Genomic DNA, 18,639 nt, shown 5'->3' on the forward strand with positions numbered 1-18,639 from the left:
AGTTTAAAAATTTAGAACGGAGAAACCGAAAAGTTGATAGCTACCAAGATTATCGGTCTTGGCACACGTGATGCCGCAGGCTAGTGACCGGATGGGTATAGTGTCGAGGCGAGCGACGTCCAGCTCTTCGCCAACCATCGTCACCACTCCTCGACATCACAACCGCCTCCCGTCGCCGCATCCACGACTCCCGTCCATCTCAATAAAGATCTCGACACCCTTTTAGACGACTCGTCGATTACATACGCCACCGCAAAGATGGTCTCCGAACTTTGGTGAGTGAACACGGAGCTCCCTTGTCTCACATGCAGGCAGCTCCAGCTTGCCTCTTGGAGATAAGCTGGGCTCGCGACTGTCGACTGAGCATCGGAGAAGCTTCCTTATTGGCGTACAACACGAACACTAGCTAACACGATGAATACAGCCCCGTCTATGCTGTAAGTCCTCGAACCAACCTCCGCTTCGCCTCCCGACGCGATGGCACCGCGACGACCTCCTTCCATCACGTAGCTCCAACAACCATCAACATTGCATAGCATAGTCTTTAGCATGCTGTCTGTTGTCTTACTGCTTGCTTCCTGTCGCTTCAGCTTGCATTTCGAAATCAACATTGTCGACGCGACAGACTGCGCCATGTTTATCCAAAGAACTAGGCTAATGAGCAAATAGCCTTTCTTCGGCGCGATGGGCTGCACGTCAGCTATCGTGTTCGCGTGTACGTAGTATCTCTTTGCGAACTGCACGTGAAACAAGTACTGACTTGGTATATCCATCTACAGGTTTCGGCGCTGCCTACGGAACCGCTAAGGCCGGTGTTGGTGTCTCGGCCATGGGTGTCCTCCGCCCTGACCTGATTGTCAAGAGTACGCCTAGACCAATCAACTCCGTAATGTCGTAATATAGTTAACATGCTTCAGACATTATTCCCGTTGTCATGGCGGGTATTATTGGTATCTACGGTCTCGTCGTGTCCGTGTTGATCTCCAACGGTTTGACACAAGAGTCTTCGCTCTTTGCCAACTTCATCCAGCTTGGTGCTGGTCTCGCCGTCGGCCTGTCGGGTATGGCTGCTGGTTTCGCCATCGGCATTGTTGGTGACGCCGGTGTACGAGGAACCGCTCAGCAGCCTAGGTTGTTCGTCGGAATGATTTTGATTCTCATTTTCGCCGAAGTCTTGGGTACGTTACTCGCCGATCGCGATGAAAGCTTATACTGACATACACCAGGTCTTTACGGACTCATTGTCGCCCTGCTCATGAACTCCAAGGCCAGTGACGCCAAGTGCTAGACGATTACGCAGCCTCCATTGCAGATATGACAATACCTACCTGCAGCAATCATGTAACGGCATCGATACGCAAAGTCGTTCAGCAATCTACACATGTGACGCGCAACACCAACATGCGCGGCATGTCTTACGTCTCCATGTATTATTCGAACGGAAGGACAACGAGGGCTTCGAAGTTGGGAAGCGAGGTGGTAAATAATGGCATCGGTTGAGATGCACTTGCGATCCATTTGACGGCGTGTATTCTAGGGTCTCATCAATTTCATTCTGCGCGTGTAAACGAAATGCGTTTGTTTCATTATAGTCATTGTGTGTCTTGAATCTTCTCACTAGTAGCACCGTGGTGTAGTCATTGGTGAGTGTAAGGCGATGTGATTACGATATCTTTTCGCTCTTCTACGATTACGATATCTTTTCGCTCTTCTACGGTTGCAAGATGACTTTTCGATCGTCAAGGCCATACGGTCGCTCTTCTTGCGGTGTCGTCTTCTGTCCTATCTCTAATTCCGCTGGATCCCTACATTCCCTGCATAGAGTTCGGCGGGTGTCGCTGGAGAATAACAGCTCATTTCCTGGTACTTCTCGTGGAGAGGGTTATGCGGTAACTCTACAGTACTCCTGTCTTCTTCTCTTTTCTACCTTCGAGGCTAAGAGCGCAACGAGCACAAGTAGTATCGTGATCGAGGCTACACCAATACCAATTCCTGCGCGCGCTCCTATGCTGAGCCCTTGCGGCGGATTTGATGCGTTTGATCTTGAGGACGGCGGACCAGCAGTCGGAGAGGTTGAGATGGCGCTCGAAGACGTCCGTGGAGTAAGTGTTGACGATGCTGTGTCTGTTGGCGTGGATGTTGGTGTTGACGAAGATGTTGATAAAGGTGTCGATGAAGAAGCTGGTAGTGATGATTCTACCGTAGGTGCCAATTGCAATGATGATGTTGAGGTCGAAGACACTGGTTCGCCCGCAACCGCTACCAGCGCAAACAAGTTTGCCGTATCACTGCAACAGCTCGCATCCCTACAACACCAACTGTCGTCTCCGCATTCCCTCACTGGCATATTATCGGCCTGCCACTTTCTAACATCAATATCGCCAATCATCGTGCGCAACAATACAACTTACTATGCTTTCATTGCAGACGTTTCCCAGACATTCCACACTCTGCCATGTCGGATCTATACACCCTTGTCTCCACCACAACTCCACACCTTCATTTGTTCCGTCAAAAGCTTCGTAATTCTGGCATAGACCATTGCTCTCGCAAACATCGTTGACAATATTCGTATGGCCAGCGCCTTGATGGTTAGTGCCATAACAAAAAGACTTGCGCTCGATATCGCTTCCGCAGGATTGATATGTAATGTCTGTAATGGGGGTACCGTCACGGTTATAGCAAGTGCGCGCACTGGAAGCCATCCGACTTTATGGCTTGCATATGACTCCTGTTCGACGCTTGAGAATGGGAAAGCAGGGACAGGTCAAAGTGAGCGTAACACTGTGTACCGCCGTATCCTATGCGTTGCAACGTACCCAATGCTCAGTAGGGGCTCGATCTTGCAAGTTGCACTCCTACAGGAGCGCAGCCATCATGCATGACTGCCAGGTTGGTTGGTTTCATGGCATGCATGTCGTTATTGAATAACCCAGTCATCGTTCAATCTCATTTATCTAAATCATGTTTGGAATCCGACGTATCATTTGCTGACCTAGTTGTCACCGCCAACATTAGAATTTCGAATGCCGGTCCGCTCTTCGTGTGGTTGATCCATCAGTACATTGCGAAGACGAAGTCCCAGGCTGTGATATCACAGGTGGGCCACTGTGTCATGTCGAGGCTGTTCCCGCATCGCCCCAGATCGAGTGGAGTCTACCTGGGGATGATGTGGGTCGGAAACCGGAGCGGGCCAATGCGATCAGTCGAAATCACGTAGGAGCACTCCTTGCTTTTTGCCGAATGCCCAACAGTATTGCCATTCGTGCACGAGTTCACAACTCGTATCCTATCAATCGGCTATTGATGTGGTGAAAGGAAATTGTAAGTTCTGCGTTCTTTAAACAGGAAACTATATCAAATTAGCGTCTGAGTCTGATCGTTCCACATCTGCGGACCTCTGTCGTCATCATGATCAAAGATCCTATGAGCATTCTCTCAAGATCAGTTCTTGTTCAACAGCTTCATGTAAATCTCCTTTTCATGGCGATTACGCAATGACCAATCCACGTACTAATATCGTAGAGACAGTTACCGAATGACGCAGGTGTGTATGCTGTAGTGCATCAATGTACTTGACAAACCGCGATAGGAAATGGCGATTTCAAATCCAGCAAAGTCGACGAAATAACTTGGATACGAAGGAGAATGATTTACACTAGACGTCTGTATCGGACCCATCTGTTTGCGGGCGTCTCTGATATGTCACGAGTCTAGCACACGATTTCTGAAAAGGGAGTCCTTGTGTGTAGTATAATCGTGTGTCACAGGAAGAACCTTTAAGCCGACGTTCTCTACCGTTCATCAGCAAGCTGTGGCAATCTAACAAACTCATTGAAGAAGGTAAGTTTTCTTTTTTACAAAGGTCTCGTAGGGCAAGACAGAACGAGCTCTATCCTAGGTAAAGAAAGTAAGCAGAAGAGTCACATGAGGCGTTATGTATTGATGTATCCATAGTGTTGATTTAGTATTGATGATCTTTGTAATAGGCAGTGTTCATGATCAACGATATCTATGTCTCAACGGCCTTAGCTATCATTTCACTTTCTCGCACACAACATTAGGTCGAAAACTCCTAGTCGTTTCACTTGAACTATGATTAATCTAGAAATTAAATTAGTACAAGACACCTAACCTAAAGACTTACCTCTTTACACCCACTACTATAGCTACCTAGGTATAATTGCAAACGCAGGTTTTCTTACTCATAACTAGAAGTGAGCGCAAACCTGCTCAAAAGCGTCACAGATACATCCTCTCACGCACACCTAATCTCAAAAAATCCAAGGTCACGCTGGAAAGCAAACGCCCCTCATCTCGATTTGATCTCCGCTATTAAGATATATAATGAACTTCCTCCTTCCTCAACTCTCTTGTTGATGAAAATTCCAGAGCTACCTTAACAACATCTCTAGGTTATATACATTGCATTTATCCTGCTGGTTCAATTCTCCCTTGCATATCCTGCGAAAATCTTCTTTCAGTGAACCGCCAGGATGTCTGGTTCGCAAGCCAACCAACCTTCTCGAAGCGACGGGCAACCTTCGTCTCAAAACCCCTACAACGCTCCTCGCCATGGCCGAATCCCTTCTCGTACCGGTATCGAGCTCTTGTCCCCTCCTCATTTCAGTCAGCCGCCTCTTCCTGGTCACCGAATCCCTCCAACTGTCCACCATCTCCGAGAAGACGTACCAACCCCTCTCCAGCGCTGGAACGGCGAGTCTGTAACCCCATTCATGCGCTGGGCGTACACAGTCCGAGATAACTCACGACAAGCTCGTCCCAATTACAATTACGACCCGGACATGAATAACGCCATATTCCTCAGCGAGACCATCGTAAGTCCGCATTCATCTTCTCTTCAACCATTGCTCCAAGATGATACTAACTCACGATCAGGATGATTTCGACCGAAATCCTGCCTTGATTCACGAACTCATCCTACGCATCGCTGACCCAGAACTCGGTCACGCTTCCATGGACTGGATTCGTCAAAACCGGTCACTTGTCGATATCCTCCTGTACCGCCACTACCAGCAGTACGGTGGTCTCATGCTACCTCCGACGGCGCCACCAATCCAAGCCATGCGTTCTCATGAGACAGCAGTCAAATCTGCTAGGTCTGCTGGTGCGACTCCAGATCAGCTCCCACACATCAGTTTCCCATCTTTTGGCCCCCCTCCAGACGACAGTGTCCCCAATGCGCCTGGGCAGAAAGGCAAGGCACCAGTACCTGATTCTTCTCCAATTGGAAATCCTTGGGGTAGTATTGGAGACAGGCGCCGTTTTGGAGGTGGTCGAGGTGGAGGTGCTAGTGGTGGCGGAGTGGCTATCTGAGTAAGTTGTGTACCACCAGTCCCTATCATTAGACCTCGTTGGAGAGCTTCGAAAAGCCCCATGACCTCCTGGCTGTATTATGCTTGCCAATCTGATGTCTGGAAGTAGAGCCTTGTTGACCTCAAGCAGACTTTCTAAGAATCAGATCGCGGTATATTCACTATTTGTTTCGTTTCTGATATGGCTTGAGGTGGCTCAGACATGCGGCAAAGGATGGGTTGGTTGTACGGAAAGATCTGGGGAAGTAGAACTGTTCATATATAAATCCCATCCAAATCATTACTATCATATACCCATTACCAACCCAGTGATCTCGCTTACAAGCCACTCTTCTCGTTCTTGACGTCCCTCACGCTAAGAGTCTCGACGTTTTCAGCGTCACCAACCTCACGACCGCCAATGTATTTGCTCTCCTTCATGTTGTTCATAGCATCTTCTTGAGCATCGGCCTTGCGGAAGGTCATGTAGAAACCGATGCCACCAAACATGGCAATAACAGCGACAGAACCATAGTTCCATACCAAAAGTGGGTCCTCGGACAGACTGACAAAGGCCTGACCAAGAGCAGCGGAGACAGCAGAGGTGGAGAGAGCGACAGCCTGGATGGTAGACTTCATGTTGTTGGGTGCCTTAGTGTACGCGTACTCAAGCTTGGTGATAGATGCCAGAATTTCAGACATGCCAATCAGACCGTAGGGGAAGACTTGGACCCAGACGGAGATGTCGGCACTGCAGTCATCGCGGGTCTTGCTAAGGGCATTAATGTTATCACCACATGCCGACATCTTATAGATGTAGTACTGAATGACACAGGCAGACACCATGGCGAACGAAGAAAGTGCAAATCCAGCAGTGATCTTCTTGATGGGCGAGAGGTTGACACCAGCCTTGCGCAGACCGGGGTAGATGAGGAAGTCCATGATTGGGATGAGGATAACGATGAAGATGGGGTTCAACTTCGAGACGATATCGTTCGGTGTCTTTCCGAGGTTCATGGTGTTGGCTTGAGACACAAGATTGTTGGTCATCTACAATCGTTAGCTCAAGATACTTGCTAAGCTCTTCAAATCTCATACCTGATTGTACGCGAGCCAGTACAGAGGGTACCAAAGGAAAACCTTGCAGGCCAGGATACCACGCTTGACTTCGTCGACCCAGGCATCGTCAAAGGTCATCCAGTCAGGGACGCTCTCACCACTAGCGCGAAGGGCACTAGGCTTGATCCTGTCCCAGAAACCATCATCCTTGAATGTGTTCTTGCGGGGTGACTTTTTGATGCCGAGACCAATCAGCTTGAAAGCCTTGCCCATAACAGATCCAGTGGGTGGCGAGAGCTTGTAGTGTTTCTTCATGGTGATGAGAATGATCGGACATAGTAGGTAGCAGATAGTCGGCAGTGTGTATGAAAGCCAGAAACCAACGAAGTGCTGAATGACGTTAGCATAGTTGCTGAACATGCTTTGACAGGGCAATTACCTCTGAGTAAACCATGGCAAGAGAACCACAGATAGAACCACAGTTGATCAAGAAGTAGAAGTAGATGTATATACGCGCAGTGGTGGTAGCGGGATCGACAATTTCCTTGCTTCCGTTCTTCTTGACGCGGACGTAGGCCTTCTGGTCTTTGTACTGTTCGGCAATGAGCGGCGAGATGTTACTCTTGAAACCACCAGTTCCGATACCCATGATGACGAGACCGACAGCGAAGATACCGATGGAGACATTGGGCTTGACAATGACGGCGGGGATGGCAGACATGATCAAAATGACATGGCCAATGAGAGCGATAAGATTCGAGTACTGGATGGTGTTGTAACGTCCCCAGTACTCGTCAGCTAGCCAGGCACCGCCAAGAGGTGTGATGTAGGACCAGAATTGGTTGAACATTGTAAGACCGGTCGAAGCACGTTGTCCCATGTCTAGGGCACCGCTACCGGGCTTCTTGAGAAATCCAGCACCCGTCTTGGAGCCAGGGGGAAGTGGCTTCTGGATGAAGTCTGATGACAGTCAATACATGCCAAAGAATGGTGTTCCAAAGTCCACTCACTAACGAAGACGGCACTGGTACCGTAGTAACTGAAGCGCTCGACGAATTCAACAGCAGCTACAGTCCATGCTTGCCATGGAATGCGACCGGCAACCCTGGGAAGAGTGGCCCACTCCTCCTCAGTAGGGAAAGGACCCAAAAGGTTGGTGTGCTCATCGTTGATAGAACCTGTAGAGCTGGTGTCGATTGGAATTGGGTCGGTAGCAGTAGCACCCTTGGTAATCTCCAGAGACGCCTTGACGTTGGTAGTGGCCGCCATTGTGCTGAAGATGATATTAAATCAAACTTCGAGGCAGATCAGGAGTAATAGGATACAACCGCAGAACTGAATGTGCGAGATCACACGCTGGCGGTGGGGGGTCAAGCAAACGCAATGGGCGATGGACTTGAATGCCTGCGGCGAACAGGTGTACCATTACCCTCTTCATATACATGCAAATCGGGAACCAGACCGAAGCATTGGACAGGAGTTTCACAAGGGTCGCACGCGACTATCGAGCGTGTCCACTTTCGCCATAGCATCTCGTTCGTTCGGTTGTCATGTGTTATCACTGCTACATGCACATCAACAACATCCAAGACCATGGGACGGCGCCTAGTCCGGTCGAAGGATCATAATGCGACCCCTCAGACATACTGCCGCAGTTAAGCGCGTTACTTAGAGGCATCCAAGGCCGTGGTAGCCCCAGGGTCAGGATAAGATAGGAATGAGCAAAGGATCCGGGCGCCAATACGAGCGACCAGCCTTGCACCATAGGCGCGGCGGAACGTTCGAAAAAGACGTGCCAAGCTGTGCTAAGCAGGAAAAGATAACGGTCGTCGAAGCTTCCATGCGGGCGCGCCAGAAATGCCAAGTTTTGTTCCATTTCTTGGTCTTGTCACCTCCCATTCTGGCCCTAGTCACAATTGCAACGCGCCTGAATGGACCTAGGATCTCCGTGAGAATGGTAGCCAAGGGCTTGGATGTATGGTTATCAGTATAAGCGTTTCATTATTGTTACCTCCTTCTGAAATTGATCACGCGCGAGACGATGGCTGAAGGGGCGTGGTTGGGATGGCGTTGCAAAAGTGCTCAAGTGATGATGAAGCGGTGGATAATATTGGTGTTCGGGCAAACCTCGCGCTAACGAGCACGGTCGTCAAGCGGAAATCTGGAGGAAAAGTTGGCGGAGCCAACACCGCACCAACCAGCGGCTTTCAATTGCACATCTGTGGCTATCTGTTTTCCGAAAGGATGAAGGTTGCATTTCACTTAGGCGGATCGCAAGCTATGCAGCATATCTTTTCAAGCCTTTTGCCCTTATCTTTACACATCTCGGCCCCTCCGAATTTCCTTGCTAATTGAAATCGACGTTCAATTATCCGTAGCGCTGGATCCTAATAGAGGTTAGCGATACCTTCAGATGGTTTTACTAGATAGAATCACCTGGAGTGAATGGTCTCGCTTCAGGACGGAGCACGGAACTGTTAGCTCTTCTTGAGGATGAAGCTTGTCCCAGAGGAGGTACCGAATGGTTTTCATTCTGTGCCAATACTTGACCTTGTTGACCCGCTGAAGCAGCACGACGGTGTTGAAATTGTTGTCCTTGACGACTGGCCACGCGGAATTGCTGCGGAACAAGCATTGTTTGTGGTGGCGACATTGGGTAAGCGTTATTGGCTCGTGGTTGAGCAGAGTTGGCTTGTTGCGCGTTGTGGTAGCTTTGGTTGACATTCCATTCACTGTACGATTGCGGTGGAGGGTTGCCATAATGCTGCATACCGTACCCAGCTATCGATGAAGTAGGCGTGTATGAAGTACGCGCCATCGAAGGATCGTCGTAGGGCTGATTGTATCCACCAAATGGAGCTGGTGGGTATTGCGGGGACGGCTGCTGCACCGCCTGAGACACACGCGCTCCTCGATTAAAGTGATGGCCGTTATCTGGATGTCCTCCGCATCCTCCACGAAGCTGCCGTGGCCGAATTGTCTGAACATATCTGCCTCCGTGATGGCCTTCAGTTTCGAGGTTGAGAACGCTCATCTGTTCCTGCAGCGCCCTGTTCTCATCCATGAGCTGCGGCGGTTGTGTCCGAGCAGGGCGGCTGCCCCTAGCCTGATTTCCTCGTCGGAGATCTGGATTTGGATCTCGACCGAGCGAGAAGAGCGGGTATGGCCCTTGTGTAGATGCATGGTGTACGAATATACGAATGCACATCTGGCTACCCAGCTCAATGACCTTCGTGAATTTCGACAGCTCCTTCGGCGTAAGGGTTTCCGAGTTGAGTAGAGTCAGGCGAAGACGTTCAATCGTCAATGGAAAGTCTTCGTAAAAGGGCTGTGTTGTATGTGTCAGTGCCTAGGAGCAGGAGATAGTGATGTGCCTTTTGAATATCTCAGGAGCGTTTCACATGTTACTTTCTTGTTGCCAAGTCAGGAGAAAATGTTTGGTGTTTTCCTAGTGCAGCTGTCCTTCAAAGGGTAGCGCTCAGTTTACTCACTATTAGATGTATATTGCGCCTCGCATGAAGGATACTCTTCATCCAATCATCCGCGGGTTTGCCTGGTTGCGCGAATACCGACTGCAGGAAGGGAACCAGCTCATCTCGAGCCCAGTCCATATCGAGGGGTGCTGTAGTCGAAGAAGGTTCGGGGGCTGGGTTATTAGAGTCCGCCATGATAGTAAGTGGTCGATCGAAGGCGTCGTTGAGGAAGGATCAGAAGCGGAAGTTACTGGAGAAAACATCTATACACAATTGAAGAAGATTTTATACACAGACAATATAAGGGTCTGGAATTCATGAGCAATCTTTGCCTTTTTATCTTGCTCAATCGCTCATTCACTTGCTGTTTCCACGTCATTGCCTGGTCATTTGCACAATGTCAGCCTGCTAGACAAGCACGCAATGGCTTCGAACGAATGTCACGTTCACTTTAAGCAAACAGAATTGTGTACTGTAGTTACCACTGCTGATTATGGCCATTGTATTGAATGGTAGTAATCGAGGTTCTGGAGGGCGTTTCATTTTCCGTAACATTCGTAGAACATAATGAACCTTCTCCTGTCGTATAAGTTAATTAGCCGCTCCGTTGAGCGAAATATGCAAGGTGAATGTAGAAAAGAGCACGTATCATGAATTGTAGGCAATGAGATAATATTGGTATCGAATTACAGTCAGAAAGAAGAGGAATGAAGAAAGTCGACCATGTCGGACCTAAGACAATAGAGAGAAAGTGGACGCAAAGAAACCCCACTAGCCGATGCAGCTCTTTTCCTTTGCCAGACCCATTCCAAACCTCAGAGTGCAAAAGACCGTCTACCCCTCTCGACATCCTCAATCCAATCCCTCAACGCGCCAGTTCTCTCCTCATTGAGAGAGGCCCCCTGCTGCTGGCGACCCATCATTCCACTTGCGGCAAAGCTAACCTTGCTCCCATTTTTTCGTAGCCGGTGTAAAGGATTTAAAGCTTTCTAAGCCGGGGGATTTGGCGTAGTACTTCGATCCCTCCTTAGCAATCCCCTTCTCTCCGACGTCTTCGGCCGTGGACTGACACTATCCTGCTGGCTCCCTGTATCACTAGGCTGGAAGCTGCTGCGTATAGATACCATGCCTTTGCCTACGCCAATGTTCTGCTCGGCACCACCACCCTGGTCTGAGATGGTAAATTGAGCTTCACCGAGTTCTTTGTCGCCACCGAACCTGCTATGGTCTTTGACAACGAGCCTGAAGAAGGCATCGGCGGTACAAGATGCTTTGAAGCTCTCTTCGCTGGAATCAAAGGATACAGAACCTTGGGGTGCCTTAATGTGATCGGTCTTGTGAATTTCCTTCTTGCCGAGCTGGATGTGTACCCGTAGGTTGGTGTTAGCAGGGAAGCCATCAGCGCTGAGAACGGTGATGTTGGCTGTGCCTTGCTCGGCACCTCCAGCACCGCCGTCGCCAAACCGGCTGTGGAAGCTCTGAGCGCCCCAGCTGCGGTGTCTGTTGTGGTTCGCACTATCCTTAGTAGGTGTGTTCGGCTCGCCTTCGACGGAGATCATGGGCGTATCTGCGGAGGGTCGTTCTGCAGTGCTTGGTCGTTCAAGCTCCTCTTCAGGGGCTTCGCCGCGCGACTTTCTACGCTTGAAACCACGGCCAAGGAAAGTGCCTGCGCGGACCACGTTACCACCAACAAATGCGGCGCCCTTACCAACGCCCTTGACGGGCGCACCGATGACCTTGCCTGGAACAGCAAAGGTGCCAGAGAATGTACTCGAGCCCTGACGAGATCGGACGACGTAATCTGGCTTAAACAACATTCGAAGTCGGATGGCGCCTGACTTGCCATCAAGAGCAAGCGTGACCTCTTGCTGCTGGAAAGGCTCCAGAATCTCCAAGTTGATGGATGACTTGCCAAGGAAGTCTGCCTTGTCGCCAAAGTCCCAATCGTAGACATTGACGACAAAGTCAGCCGCTGTTCGACTTCGTACAGGTACCTCAAAGTACTCGTTCCATGCTGGGTGGAGAGTCTTCTTTTGTGTCTTGGTCTTGTACACCTCCTTGTCATTCAGCATGAACTTGCAGTAAGGATCCGAGAAGCCGTTACGGTCCGCAGCTGGAAGATCTGCCGCATCAAGCACATCTACTCGCAACGTGCCTTGGTTGTTGAATGATTCGCTGGGGTCAAGACGCATCTTTACGGGAATGTACTTGAGCATGACGGTGATCTTGTTATCACGTCCGTTTTTGTCCTTGAGTGTGAATTGGGTGGGTGTGTTCAGAGATCTCCGCAGCGTATCGACAGTGTTTCCTGTCAGCTTAGCAATGACATGGTCTTCATGGTCCTCGCCATCATTGTCGACGTGTTCGATGATTCGGAGGGTGATCTTGGAGAAGTCGAGCTCACGGATCATTGTGTCACCAACTGCATCACGGTTAGCTTAGCTGTTGATTCGGATCCGGACAGAACCTACCATCGTTGAATGTCATCTTGTTGCTCCGGATCTTTGCGCTGGAATAGCTGGCGTAGGCCATGTCATCCATAATGACATCGACATGACCACCTGTTCTTGCGAATTCGCCATCGATAAGCTTGAAGACAAGCAAACCGGACTCTACGTCACGTTAGCTAATGCTCACAGAGGCAGGAATAAGGATACGGGAACAGGTTGTAAGTCGGGGTGACCAACTCAACAAACTACACTCCTCTGTGTCCTCAAAAGTGACATGCAACCTACCGTACTGCTGCAAGTCGTCTGCAGTAAGCCTCAGTTTCTCGATTTTTGGCTTCTCTGGGATCGACTCTTCTTGTTGTAGCTCGTTCTTCGCTAGCTCCTTGGCCATATCCTTCTCGGTAGACTTGAGCGATGAGATGGTACCGGCGGTCTCCGACCTGCTCAAAGTAGAAGAACCGGATACAACACGTTGATGGCTGAGCTTGGATCCAACAGAGATGGGTCGGGTGGTGCCGTTGCCGTTTGCTGTAGCCTCCTCGCCTTCTTCTTCTTCATCCTCTTCAGGGTCCCAGGTGGGATATGTTGGGTAGAAGGAGCAAGTGTAGTTCAGTATGCCATGAGGCTGAGCGTGCCCAGCCAATCGGAGAGGTCCCGCTGTGGGTTGCTTCTGTTCTTGAACAAGGTACTCGCCGTTCTCATCCTGCTGGATGTAGTCACCAGCCAAGAGCTCGATGTGTCCGAGTGGACGATCCTTGCCGAGATTCTCATCGTCCATGACCTCTAGCGTAAGCTTCTCGCGGACAGTATGGACAGGCACATAGATGACCTCATCCCAATCAGGGTCAAGGTTGTTCTTGAACACAACAGTTCGGCCCTTCTCGATACCAGAAAGTAGAACGCGTACGTAGGGATCCGACTTGCCTAGTGCTTCAAGGTTACGGAGCCCACGCGCGCTCTGGAAGTGCAACCTCATCACACCGATTGGAGTAAGGTAACCACTGGAAGACACTGCGCCCTTCAACGCAACTGGCTTCCAGTCAAGCTTCATTTTGACGCGACCACTCGATGTTCCCGCGAGGTTATACCACTCGTGACCCTTGGCCATAAGTTCCAGCATGTCGTCCAAAGTGATCTGGTAGGTACCAAGGATTGGATCAGCTGCGAGATCGCGGTCGTCCTTGATGACAAGACCGAGCTTGGCCTTCTTACGATCGGTGATGAGCATTTCTTTGGTCGCATCTGGCCAGATGGGTTGATTTGTCCTCTTCATGACTCGCGATTTGTGAATCTCGTGGCCGTTGAGCAACAGAACGGCGTATGGGCTGAGCTGCCCAATCATGCTCTTGCTGCCGTCCATGTCCTTGGCCTGCTCAACAGTGAACTTGCAAATACCCGTACGTGACTCTGGTGGAGGCTCCTTGGTACCGTCTTCGAGTGTGGTGCCTTCCAGCACCGGGAAGAAGCGCACATCTGCTGTTACCATACCACGAGCGCGACCGCCTGACATGACCTCGAGCTGCAAGTTCTCATGGTCGGGGATTTCTTCTAGCTGCTCAAGGGCAAATGTAGCGGTACCAAGCTCCTTGTCCTTGCGGATGTCGTTGTAGTCAAAGAGGTTGATAGTAAGCGAATCTTTCAACGAAGTTACAATGATGTTGACAGTCTCATTCCAACGAGGGCTGGCGTTTTCGTGCACCGTCTTGGTGCGTGCGAGCACATTACGGTTGTTGATGGAAACAGTGGCATATGGATCAGGGGTGCCGGAGAACTTGTCAGGGTTCTTGAGACCTTGTGCACCGTGGAAGTGGACTTGTAGAACTCCGATCGCTTGATCGACAGGGTTACCTGCAAGCATCTTGGCGATCTCGATAGGGAACACATTGGGATCATACATCATTGGTCCCAAATTGGCATGGATCTGCTCCATGATAAAAGTCTCCAGACCCGGAATGAAGTTGATGTCGAAACCGAACGTCTCTCCACCCAAAGGCTTGCAAACGTAGTCGATGGTTGGGCGCTCCAAGAAGGACATTTCGACCTTCTCAATGTGGGGGAAAGGCAGTTGTAGCTTGAACTTCAAGCGCATCAGACCGGAAAAGGCCATGTCTTCTACGATAACATCGAGACCCTTGCTAACAAGACCCTTTCCAATGCGGATTTCCAGGACGATCTTTGGGTTGATCTTGTTCTTGATCTGTCTCGCGGTAAGATCGGCTGTGTCGTTGGGCGTGAAGCTGAACTTCCAGTCCATGAGAACAATGTCATCCTGTGTCTTGGGGTACGTCTTGACGTGCTCCAAGCGCGGAGGCTTTGTTCCGAGGACGAATGTCTTCATCTTCAGGCTGTCGAGAAAGGCTGGTGTCGACGTCGAGAGCACTTGGTCTACAGTACCCACAATGGTGTCACAGAGGACAGGCGCGTAGATGGGCCAGAACTTGACAAGGAAACTGTTGATCCACTCGAGACTCTCCGTGTCTGTCTCGAGCTTGTTCTTGGCCATCTCGCGGTTGAGGTCGTCTCGCGCATTGCGGCGCACGCGACGGATCGAGGTTCGGTAATAGGTGCCGCAGATGGCCATGAAGATCATGATCCAGCCCAGTCCGCCGCCTAGCACACCGACAACCCACGAGCTCAGGCATGCAAAGATGATGATGCCTGTGTTGTGGTACCAGTCGCCAAAGAACTTGTCCTCTATCCGGCCTTCCAGCCATGTCTGGTGGTCGGCCAGGGACGCCTCTTCCTCGTCCTTGTTCTCCGAGCCTGGCATTCCGAATCGCGGCGCCCACCCAACGCGATCCCACCGCGCATCCTCGTCGAGGTGTTGGGGCGCGTGGCCGTTTGCCTTGGCCTGCTCTGGGGTTTCTATGGCGCCGTCTTTTGTGGGCGTAGGGAGGTCGTACTCTGGAGGGCTTTTGTCGTTGTCGGCGTCTGACACGAGCGCCGTCGCATTCTTGTTCCGCTCGTGGTGGAAGTTTGCGGGGACACGCGCTCTTGCCTGTGCCCGCTTCTGCTCGGGGCTCGCATCAGGGTCGAACTGGAAGGCCGCGCTGCCGCCCGCTTGCGCCTGGTCGACCAGAGCATTCTCTGCTTGGTGCGCCGTAATCGAGGAATTGGGGTCCTTTGCGGCGTCGAGCAAGCCTTGCTGCTTCAGCTCGGATTCACGCGATTGCGTAGCCATGTCGGCAATACCGAGCGGAAGTCCGACCCGCTCACGCTGTGTTGCAGTTGCCGATGCTGGGCGTGCAATTGGGCGCTCGCGATCGAGGGGTGGATAGGAAACAGGCTGGGGGAGTCGTGGGAGCGAGGTAGAAGAAAGAGAGCGGCTGGGTGGTGGTGTTGGGCTTCTGGAAACCTGTTGTTTGGCTGGTTAGCTTTCCTTGGTAAACGGCGGCAGCTATGCTTTAGCGATACTGCAGCTGTACTCGGGTGGATGGCACTACCTAGCTTACTCGCCGAAGTAATTCCTGGCACGGGAGGAAAAAAACAAAGGAAAGGCCGAAGGAATGACTATGTTCAGGCTTCTCGTAGGAGACAGACGCGCAAGCGGTCCTACTCAGACGCAATCAGGGAGCTTGCATGAGGTCTTGACTAGCAGCTGTAGGCCATGACGATCCGCCCGTGCTCGCCCTGCACTGCCACATATGACATAGACAACTACGCGTATCCCGACCTTCAGCTGCAGACAACCTTTCACCCTGTGTCACTACTGTGCCGTGCCGCTAGCCAGTCATTGTCCGATGATCAGAACCTTGTCTCCCCCTCCATCTATCGTGACGCTACCCACCTGCAGGGCTCGCACGGCGTTCCCGTTGATTATCTAACCATTAGCCCCAGGGTCCGTCCCGCACACCCAAACGCAAACATGTGAGAACATGGCAGCAGTATTACACCGCCACATCGTCGGCAGAATCCTTCTTCCATCATCTTCTTACCGCAACTTCAGAAGAAAGAATTGCGACATGGTTGCATGGAAAAACAATATCAAACATGCAGACTACATGCAAGAACAGCGACCAGTCTTTACACCCACTCTGTACCGACACACCACATTCGTCTATTACTAGCCTTGCTGTCACTCCGCGTGTGCATCAGAGGCGTTGCAGACTCGCAAGACCACGCTTCCTCAGACTGCTGAGCTGAATATGCTCGACCCACACCCGTCCAAGCCACAGATCTTCCAGACCCATCGAGAACCCACCCAGCCTGACAAACCCCACAGCATAGCCGATAGGTTGCGAAATGCAAACTGTTCCATCTTGAACTGTTGTAGCTCAAAATTCCTTGAGTAGCCTCATAAACTGGCCCCTAACACTGTACATTTTTAGTAAGGAGAACCACTAGCGACTGGATACTTTCTGCCAGACACTCCATCCTGCACCCCAGACACATACCTATGCACTCGGGGATCTCGGGCCCTTTCCCTCTCCCGACTATCGTCTCTTGCGCGATCATCATACCCTGCTTTTCTGTCTCTATCTCTGTCTCTGTCATGTCGATCATCCCACTCATCCTTGACCCTATCGTGGCTGCGTGTCCTGGCCGAGTCACGAGTACGCTCACGTGGATATTCAACATCTTCTGAGTGACGTCGATGCGAACCCCTTCTACCATTACCCATCTCGTAAGGGTCCCGGTCGCGATGGTGACGTTCTCTATCGCGGTCACGTTCCCGTTCACGCTCACGGACATATGGTGGCTCGCCATCTCGAGGTGGGCTTACAGGGTGCACAGTCTGTGGACCCCATCGCACACCAGGAGCTGGAACCGGTCTGTAACTGGTGCGTGGTGGCATAGCTGGTCTCGAAACATAGTACTTCTGTGCGGCTTCACGTTGAGCTTGTGCAACCTGAGTCGCAAAGAGCGGTGACGTAGTTGGCCGATAAACGGGTTGAGGAGAAGTCGCACTTGAGCTTCTTCCATCCATTCGGACGGCGTCATGTTGGTTCGAGAATCGGCGCGCCTCGCTGTAAGCGGGAAAGTACCCCGGCTGCGATACGGGCGGCTCATGAGATCGGTGAGAGCGCAGTACGGGTTCACGGCGACGGGAAGGCGGACGGTCTGGATCAGAATCCGAGTCTGTTGTTGATAACGAGGATTCGCGTCGTGGCGGATGTGGGCGTTTGTTCGAGGGATATCGAGCTCCTGGCTGAGGACCAGGCGCAATGGGTGTGGCATCTTCATCCGAGTAGTCTTCGTCTGAGTATCGGCCCGGGATGCTCTTCTTTCTACTTCCAACATAATTTAGAGGATTCAGCATATGCCTCACCCTTGATGTGACGGCTCTTCCATGGTCGTCGCCTGGCCGTGGAGACTGCTTCGAGACATGGCGCATGAAGGTCGGCCGTGGTCTTCCCATCCGGTAGAGTGGGTCTTCAAAGTATTGGTATGCGCCATGCTTCTCATCAGCTGAGGTGCCTTCACTATCCGTCGAAGTACGTGGCTTTGGCTCGTCAGCAGCACTGCCCCCGCTCGCTTCCTCGTCTGCCTCTTTCTTAAGCCTGGCAGCAACGCTCTGATACCACGTCTCCATAGCATCGTCGGGCTTTTCGGGAAAACATTCCTTGGGTAGTATTTTGGGAAAGATATTGCCAGTTTCTGGGTCTGGTATATCGTCTATCTCCACAGCCCTCTGTAGAAAAGGTACATGTTCTTCTGGCCCCAGCAAGAGTTGTATTGTCTGCCATGTCACAAAGCCGTTCTTCTTGAGCGCGGGTATGGTAGGGCTCGAGTAGCCGTCGTCGTGTGGTCCTGGCTGTAGGCTGTGGTATGCGCCTAGTGAGCGATATATGAATGCGACTGATGATGACGGTGTATCTGTGAATAGCACGTCGTAATCGCCCCCAACACTACGGTACCAGGCTGCGATCTGCGACGGCGTGAGATCAGGCGAGTCGCTTGGCTCGAACTTCTTGCTCTGCAGCGACACATCAGCTTGACGTCTCCCAGTTATCTCTGAAGCTGCACTCAACTCACAATGACCTCAGCGATGCCCTTGAGCAGGCGATCTAGTAAATCGGTGCCGCATTTGTCCTCCTTGAAAAGGTAACCCCAGTAGTCATATGCTTCCCGATGCGCCGCATCCGCTTGCGCTATGTTGGCCGCGCGCTCTTCCTGGTGCTCTTTCGGTGAGATCGGTTCGGGAGCCATTTCGTTAATGTGTAAGGGCAATCGCTTTGAACGATGTCAGGCATATATATCTTCTTCGGCTCGATGCTCGGAGCTGATGCTCGTCAGGGTACCGTGAACCCCGCTGCGTGCGACGCGGGAATGCAGGCGTGTACAACGCGCCAGCGTCAGGAAGCCACGGCTGCTTATATCAAGAGCTGTTCGCCGCTATCA

General features: G+C 51.3%; 7 protein-coding genes across 7 annotated transcripts; 3 read left to right on the plus strand and 4 right to left on the minus strand.

The window, feature by feature from the left end:
• Positions 1–258: 258 nt before the first annotated feature.
• Positions 259–1,288, plus strand: GT037_007528 (vacuolar atp synthase 16 kda proteolipid subunit; the record flags this gene model as incomplete). The annotated part of the gene is made up of 6 exons (XM_038932575.1): positions 259–275; positions 425–437; positions 670–715; positions 780–863; positions 918–1,178; positions 1,227–1,288. The coding sequence occupies 6 exons, from the start codon at positions 259–261 to the stop codon at positions 1,286–1,288; spliced, it is 483 nt and encodes a 160-aa protein (XP_038785063.1).
• Positions 1,289–2,006: 718 nt separating this feature from the next.
• Positions 2,007–2,537, plus strand: GT037_007529 (uncharacterized protein; the record flags this gene model as incomplete). Its single annotated transcript, XM_038932576.1, has 1 exon — positions 2,007–2,537. One exon carries the CDS (start codon positions 2,007–2,009, stop codon positions 2,535–2,537), a length of 531 nt encoding a protein of 176 aa, XP_038785064.1.
• A 1,959-nt stretch (positions 2,538–4,496) lies between these two features.
• Positions 4,497–5,337, plus strand: GT037_007530 (uncharacterized protein; the record flags this gene model as incomplete). The annotated part of the gene is made up of 2 exons (XM_038932577.1): positions 4,497–4,838; positions 4,900–5,337. The coding sequence occupies 2 exons, from the start codon at positions 4,497–4,499 to the stop codon at positions 5,335–5,337; spliced, it is 780 nt and encodes a 259-aa protein (XP_038785065.1).
• A 317-nt stretch (positions 5,338–5,654) lies between these two features.
• On the minus strand, positions 5,655–7,643 carry GT037_007531 (peptide transporter ptr2-a; the record flags this gene model as incomplete). The annotated part of the gene is made up of 4 exons (XM_038932578.1): positions 5,655–6,365; positions 6,414–6,764; positions 6,814–7,334; positions 7,385–7,643. 4 exons carry the CDS (start codon positions 7,641–7,643, stop codon positions 5,655–5,657), a joined length of 1,842 nt encoding a protein of 613 aa, XP_038785066.1.
• A 1,153-nt stretch (positions 7,644–8,796) lies between these two features.
• GT037_007532 (uncharacterized protein) lies at positions 8,797–10,042 on the minus strand (the record flags this gene model as incomplete). The annotated part of the gene is made up of 2 exons (XM_038932579.1): positions 8,797–9,702; positions 9,866–10,042. 2 exons carry the CDS (start codon positions 10,040–10,042, stop codon positions 8,797–8,799), a joined length of 1,083 nt encoding a protein of 360 aa, XP_038785067.1.
• A 794-nt stretch (positions 10,043–10,836) lies between these two features.
• Positions 10,837–15,478, minus strand: GT037_007533 (membrane bound c2 domain-containing protein; the record flags this gene model as incomplete). Its single annotated transcript, XM_038932580.1, has 3 exons — positions 10,837–12,269; positions 12,319–12,459; positions 12,583–15,478. The coding sequence occupies 3 exons, from the start codon at positions 15,476–15,478 to the stop codon at positions 10,837–10,839; spliced, it is 4,470 nt and encodes a 1,489-aa protein (XP_038785068.1).
• A 1,093-nt stretch (positions 15,479–16,571) lies between these two features.
• On the minus strand, positions 16,572–18,447 carry GT037_007534 (uncharacterized protein; the record flags this gene model as incomplete). The annotated part of the gene is made up of 3 exons (XM_038932581.1): positions 16,572–16,611; positions 16,692–18,214; positions 18,274–18,447. The coding sequence occupies 3 exons, from the start codon at positions 18,445–18,447 to the stop codon at positions 16,572–16,574; spliced, it is 1,737 nt and encodes a 578-aa protein (XP_038785069.1).
• Between the last annotated feature and the right edge of the window lie 192 nt (positions 18,448–18,639).

Source organism: Alternaria burnsii (genome assembly GCF_013036055.1).
Source record: "Alternaria burnsii strain CBS107.38 chromosome Unknown 715, whole genome shotgun sequence".
Lineage (NCBI taxonomy): Eukaryota > Fungi > Ascomycota > Dothideomycetes > Pleosporales > Pleosporaceae > Alternaria > Alternaria burnsii.